Genomic DNA, 7,253 nt, shown 5'->3' on the forward strand with positions numbered 1-7,253 from the left:
TGTGGAATCTACCACTCAAAATTAAAATTACAACAATATCTCCAATTTAAGTTTTTTTTTTTTTTGGTAATTATGCCCAATCTATCACTCAAATTTAAAATTACAACAATATCTTTAATTTAATAAAAAAAAAATTGTTTGAGTTAGAAGAAGGCCAATCCACCCATGATACCAAGGCTACCAAGGCTCCCTAGAGCTTGGATATAGCTTGGTAAGTTTAACTCCCAAAAATGGCTTACCTTCAATTTAAGAAAAAAAAATTGTGGGTAGTTATACCCATTCTACCACTCAATTTTAAAATTATAACAATACCTTTAATTTAAGATCCCCTTGATAAGTTTAATACCCAAAATGGCTTCACTCCTGAGCAGCTATTGAAATTTGAACATATAACTGAGTGGAGACAAAACAACCAATAAACAAACTAATCTACACCTCTTAAATTTCAATTTATAATATTATTGGTAAAAAAATAAAAAACCTATACTTGAAAGAACCAAACATAGAACCATAAAGGAGTTAAAGTACAGAATTCTGCCCCTAGTAACATTAAGCTGAATTCACGTGGAAACACCACCACACGAAGTAGTTATACTGGAATTACTCAATTATTATGGGCCCATTAAAAGCGAGTGGAATAATTCGTGGATCATTTCACGAACATGTTCTTCCACGATTTGTGCTGCTACATAGGGAGCATAACACGATTCTTTACAAATCAAAATGTAATTCACAGATTCCACGGTGAACCAGACAACCACCAAATCGTCAACCTTCCGGACACAGTTTGAATTGTTATATTTACTAAAATCTAAATATTAAAAAATATCGTGAATCATATACACATCAGTGAAAATAACCAAATTACAAAGCCAAACTGTGTAAATAGCGTATATCTGAAATAAGTATCTACATCCAAAATTACAGATCACAGAAGTGAAGAAATCAGATTCATAAAGATTAGAAAATGAAAGATGGGAAAGTAAAAAACTGATGAAAATGGAAGTTGTTTTTCGAGGCATGAAAAATTACAGGAGGTTTTTCAATACTGAGCGGTATCAAATTTCCATCATGTGGTGGCTAACAGGGGTTATGCAGGGTTCATCGTCGCCTAGGTAGCCTTTGTTTCTGCCGAGGCGCTCGTAGCAATCCATGGAGAAGAGAGAAAGCGAGAGTGGGATGACCCCATCATTGCTGCAGGGCCTGGTGGGAAGAGAACGATAAAGAAGTGGGCGTAAACACACAAAGAAGAAGCGCCGATATCCTCCCAGCGCTATCACCACGGATCTCATATTCTGCGACTCACCAGCTGCAGGCCACTGCTTTCTGCAAACCCCCTCCCACAGGCTCTCCGTCTCCACAGCACGTTTCCACTGCCTGTTCACACAGCCCGCCATGGCCAGGGACTTGGCATCCAGATGCCTCAACACCTCCACCACAATATCTTCGTTGTACTGCAGCGGGCACCATAAGTCCGATGAATCCATCCGCTCTGATTGCAAATAACAAAATATCAAGGATTTCAAACACTACTTATAATTAATAAACTTTGACTGTGGAATCAGAGAGTATAGCGGGAATGGAAAGTAAGGAAGTTGGAACTAGGGGCTGGATTTTGAATGCGGTCAAGTCCAGCCGAAGGAATCTTAAAATATAACCCTACAAATCCCATTAATATTGGTGGAGGGATTTTAATAAGAAACCAGCAGGCAAGTCGCAGCACATTAATTTAGCTTGCAGTATGAGGACACGACCAGTTGCGAAAAGTAAGAGCCTTAACAGTAATTTATTTGGAGGCATAGAGAAGAAGAGTTGAAATTAGAGGGGCCCCTACCATTCAATCTTATCATAAGAGTCAGGAAATTGTGGAAATCAACGTCTCGACCATTTAATAATAGAAGTGGTCTCCAACATGTTGCCGATTTTTCTGTTTTGCATGGTTAGAATAATAATTTAATTAATAATAATCAATCTGTATTCTATCTAAACCCTTTGAAGAAAATATGTTTCTCGTGAATATTAGTGGCCATGTCAAAGTCAAGATGGTGATTATACAGTGATTGATACTCATCATACTACCTAAACCCTTTGAAGATGAAAAGACGTTTCCACTGAATATTCCTCTTCTCATCAAAACTGCGATGGTGACTATCATCTTTTGTTAAAAAATTTGAAATATAGATTGATTGATACTCATCATAATGCCTTTACACTTCACTTCAATCGCGTTTTAAAATTATATAACAACCCTAGAAAAGCTAAACGCGTTGGTCAACATTTCCATGGCCGATCAAACCATGTTCCTTGTCTCGAAAAAGGTAAGGCTATCCCGATTAAGTGGCTTTTTCTCGAAGATTTAGAATGGCAAAGGAGAACTTAATGATGAGATATAGCGAGACATTCCAAGTCATTGTTAATTAAAGAATTTTGATTTGATGAATCAACGTCTTTGAGCCTCTACACGTGATCGATAGAAAAAGCCCCAACTAGCATAGCATTCTCGCTTTAGTCAAGTCAAAATCCATGGCAGTGGTTTCTTTTAGCTCAAATGGCATGGCGCATACCAGCTTTTTGAATAAAAGAAAGGAAAAATCCTTTCCATGGGCTCCATAGCCTTTAATGATGCAATTTAAAAGAAAAAACTCCCTCCTTAAAATGAAGATTCCTAGATGAGATTTATTTTCTATGATCAAAGTTAAATGATATTTTAGAGTTCATTTATAAGATATTAATGATCACTTCTTCAATAACACTATGAAAATTGTATTGATTTATATATTTATAATTTTCATGATACATACTCAATTCCAAGTGAACTCTAGCATGCATAACTAGCCTTTATTATCAATGAATTTTATTATAAATTTTATAATCCAAAATTCTATAAGAAGGTTAAGGATGTGGCATCATGATTTTGGATAGAGATTCTCTTCACTTTGAATCTCTTTTCCTTCAAAGAATTAGTGTTTCAATGTTCCTAGTTTGGTAATAATGTTATTTTTTCACTGGGTTAAGTTAAGCTTGATTTGGTGGACATATATATGATTATGTCATTGTATGGTTATATGTTAATACACTATAATGAGTGCATGCCCTAGTCAGCGAGGGTATTAAGATCATATTTACATTTTCATATCTTATTGTGGGTCATTTGTGTTAGTTAGCAAGGTAAGATTTACATCTCAATGTTGCTGCCTTGATGGCATTGAGTTGAGTGGGGATAAATTGGAGAAACTCTCAGTCCACTAGCTTGAGTTATCTTCTATATGACTAGCTTATACACTTTTCAATAAGAAGACATGAGCTCCTTTTTATTGGAGTGAGAAGGAGTGCGATAACAAATTATAGTGATGATCGACACGTAATAAACATTTGTATTTGATGGTGGCTTGTTCTAACATAGATGCTTAATCTCTAACATATATGTTATTCTCATTTGATATGAGGCATTCTGAGTTAATCATGAGATTTTGATACTATTAAAATATAACATGGTATTGAAGTTATCAAACTATTAATTCTGCATTGAAAACTAATTTAAGGTGGCATTTATAGCTATGAAGATCATTTTATGTAGGTTAGACCTTTTTTTTCCCTACAATTGCATGATCTAACATCACAATAATGATATGTGACTGAAGAGTTCCAAATCTATCGAAACAAATATGAAATTGGACCTTCAAAGATTTACAAATATCTACTCCAAGTCCTAAGGTTGATGCTCAAATTTGTAAAACTAGGAACATCCTAAATGTAATCTACTTGTACAAGTATGGAATGATCCTTTTATTGTGGATTTCCTTTCTTTGGATGAAAATTTCCCTCTCATTTTTTCCATATATAAAAAATCTTTATCCATTTCAATTTTACATTGATTGTAAGGTTTTGATGATTGTATGTTAAAAGGAACCATGAAATTTTCATAGCCACCATCACAGGAAAATAACTCATGAGACTCCATTATTGGAATTTGTTATTAGTAATTCTTCATGTTAGGGGCCATTACATTACTCCTTACATATGTCTTAGAAATGTTTGCAATAGACATTACTTATCTACTCTCAAATTATTAGTATAACTTAATCTTACATTATTTCCCACTACTCCACACTCGCCTACTATTGTTGGCACCATCTCTTCCCTTGGAACCCTTCTTTTCATAGGAAAACTAATATATTTTATAGTTTCCTCCCTTTTAGGATAAGTTACACTATATTCCATAAGGATATCTCACTCATTTCTAGCTTCCTATGACCCTTATTTCTTCTAGTTTAACACCAAGGGAAACCATCCTCATAAACATAAGGTTGCACCACCATATGGCCTATAGTCAAACTACCATCATAACAATAATGTAACCCTCTACTATATACCATGTTAGTGTCTCCCACCAGTGGTCAACAATCCAACCATGTTATACGAGCAACATTACCCTATACTAGATTCTACATTACTGTTGTTTACCACATGCTAAGCCAAAACTACATTATGATGTCACTAAGATGTCATTTCCCATCCACATCACAGAATAACCACATCAATGTGGCCCCACTTCATAGTCGATATATTTTTTTCCACATCAACAACAAAACTTCTTAGTGGTATCACTATCAACAATGTAGCCATTGCCATGTCACAATCCCAATGGGTTTCACAATTAGTGCTTAGTGAGCACCACCCTTATAATATAATGACCCTCATTGGTGTTCATATATTTTTGGCATAAAAACTTAAATTGGTGATTTATCAACCATATAGATGTATTTTCCATGTCATTTTTTTAAAATTATTTTTTCAAGCTATATATATATATATATTGATACAATCACTTTTTTGAAGTTTCTATCACTTTTATTATAAAATTCAAAACCTTTTCAAAGTCATAACTTTTATATACAATTTTTTTTTTAATTTATATTTGAGGTGTCATATTTTTTGAAGCGTTATATTTTTGTGTGGAAGCATATTTAGAACATAAGCAATCATCGAGTGAGAGTTCACTTCAATACCATTTACATTGTAATGCTTCCAATCATTTATAGGATATTGGCTAAAATTTAGTCATCTTGTCCACCAACTAAGCCATAGTTCCTTTATATTCAATCCAATATAATTGTGCTATGTAATGATATTTAGGGTGAAGGAGAGGTTATTTCATAGCGATTGGAGACAAAAGCTCAAATGAAACATATATTCCCCTAATGAAAATTATGATGGAATGTCTATAACAAAAACTTCACGATAACCATGGGTTTCCTATAATAGAGTATACAATTCAAAAATATTTTTAATAATCCCTCAAGCAAAAGGATCATCCCATGATAATTATCTTTGCTTTTCCTTGCTTGAATTGCTTCACAAATGTTTTGTGCCAAATTGAAGAGAGCCATTGTTGATATGGCCGCTTTCTCCCCTAATCTTGCAAAAAATCATCTAAATTGCCATTAACATTCAATAGTTGAACTAGAAGAAAAAAATTAACTTTAGTTGAAGAGATAATTTATAATATCATGTTGTAGCTTATATTGTAACAAATTATAATACCAAATATCAACTTCAACTCTAGGCTAATGAAAATATTCCTTTCAATATCTGGGACAAAAATATCTTACATTTCTAACTCTATAGATTCATCTTTTAAACTTTTTAAAGGCTAGTTCAATCTATCTTAATAATATTCCTCTTCTTTAAACATCATTCCCTTATGGATCTATTGTTATCATAACAACATTTAACATAGTGTTTGTAAGTTTTTTGTGCCAAGATGCAATCTACAACCCAATATAGGGGAGATGTGTAGGCATAATGTAAGTATGTAAACATTTTTTAAATGTCAGGAAATTGTTGGAAAATCAAAAAGACAGTAAATATTTTCTCAATATTGATAATTAATTGTGATGTTACTTGTTATTACAATTCTTTATATCTTCTTTCTTTAGTCCATCAAGCAACTACACAAAGCAGCATCACATAAAACAATGAACACAAGATGTAGGCACATGCTAGGGAAAAACCCCCCTCAGGGGGGAAACCTAGTCAAAGTAATTCTTCCTTTCAATAGTATTCTTTGAGAAAATTCACCCTAGACCTTGACCAGACCTTCCCTCCACACCAAGTTGGCCTCCAAAAGATTGATCACTTTCAAGGAACTTCGACTATGTAGCAATGTGTGGTAGCTCACGGCTTCTAGCAGTAGCCCAACTTGGGAGACTTCATTCTCCCAATCCAGAACACGAAATAGAGAGATACCACCACCAGATTTTCGATTTTCTTTGGCTCCTTAGGCTCCCCAAAACTTGCATTCACTTCAACTTCTCGACAACAGAATTTCCCAGCTTCCTACTTCGCACTTTTGCCTAGCAAATAGATTTTCACACTTCTGCTCAGAAGAGAGAGAATGAGAAGTGATGATTGAAATGAATTCGAATTCCTTCCTTTTATAGGGTTCTTTTGGGGTTGAATGGGTTCTTTTTCCAACTTGATATTCTCTTAGGCTGACATGGTGTGGAGGTTGCATAATTCATATTTGACTCAATACTAAATCGATTTACATGATTCAAATGCCCAAGAAGGGTATCTTTAAATGTAAAATAATTCTATAGGCTCAGAATAAATCCTATAAGTCCTCAGTGGGTACATGCTTTAATAAGTCACAATAATAATAATAATAATTATTATTTTATTTGTTCTTTTGACAAGTACAGTACATAATGACTCAAGTACATTATTGAAGACCGAACATAGTTACATTTTCCAACACTCCCTCTTAAATAGGGAGCTATTCATAATGTACATATACAATGGAAGATATCAAACTATATGAACCATGAAGAACTTTAGGCACCACAATGCCATGGACTAGATTCCTTACCAAGGCAATCTATCTAACCAGTCACTCAACAATTTAGGCACCGTAATGCCATGGACTATATTCCTGACCAAGGAAATCTATCCAACCAGTCACCCAAACATTTAGGCACTGCAATTCCATGGACTAAATTCTTGACTAGGGAAATCTATCCAAGTGGGACTAAGGTGGACTCAAGCTTTCAACCCCTCTAGATACCATTAGGTTTACTTACTAATCACCAACCCAAAATCCAAGTGTGTAACCAAAATAGAGCTCAATAATCAACACCACCTTTCCAACTTTGGGGACTTAAACATCAACACAAAGTGTCAATCAAATGTCTCCCCAGGCAATGCTTCACTCGCGAAGCCTCAATACCCCTTGATCCGTCATATCGAGAATA

The 7,253-nt window shown here is 34.5% G+C and overlaps 1 protein-coding gene across 1 annotated transcript; it reads right to left on the bottom strand.

Moving 5' to 3' along the window:
- Nucleotides 1-877: 877 nt before the first annotated feature.
- LOC149142652 (F-box protein SNE-like) lies at nucleotides 878-1,744 on the bottom strand. The gene has a single exon (XM_089452884.1). It carries the CDS (start codon nucleotides 1,485-1,487, stop codon nucleotides 1,059-1,061), a length of 429 nt encoding a protein of 142 aa, XP_089309010.1. The 5' UTR covers nucleotides 1,488-1,744; the 3' UTR covers nucleotides 878-1,058.
- Between the last annotated feature and the right edge of the window lie 5,509 nt (nucleotides 1,745-7,253).

The sequence above is a fragment of the Pinus tabuliformis genome, chromosome X (genome assembly GCF_031772625.1).
Source record: "Pinus tabuliformis cultivar Carrire ecotype Pingquan chromosome X, CPIR1, whole genome shotgun sequence".
In the NCBI taxonomy this organism is placed as follows: Eukaryota; Viridiplantae; Streptophyta; class Pinopsida; order Pinales; family Pinaceae; genus Pinus; species Pinus tabuliformis.

Excerpts from the sequence above, each read along its gene's own strand:
- LOC149142652 (XM_089452884.1), bottom strand. The coding sequence starts at position 1,487 with ATGGATTCATCGGACTTATGGTGCCCGCTGCAGTACAACGAAGATATT.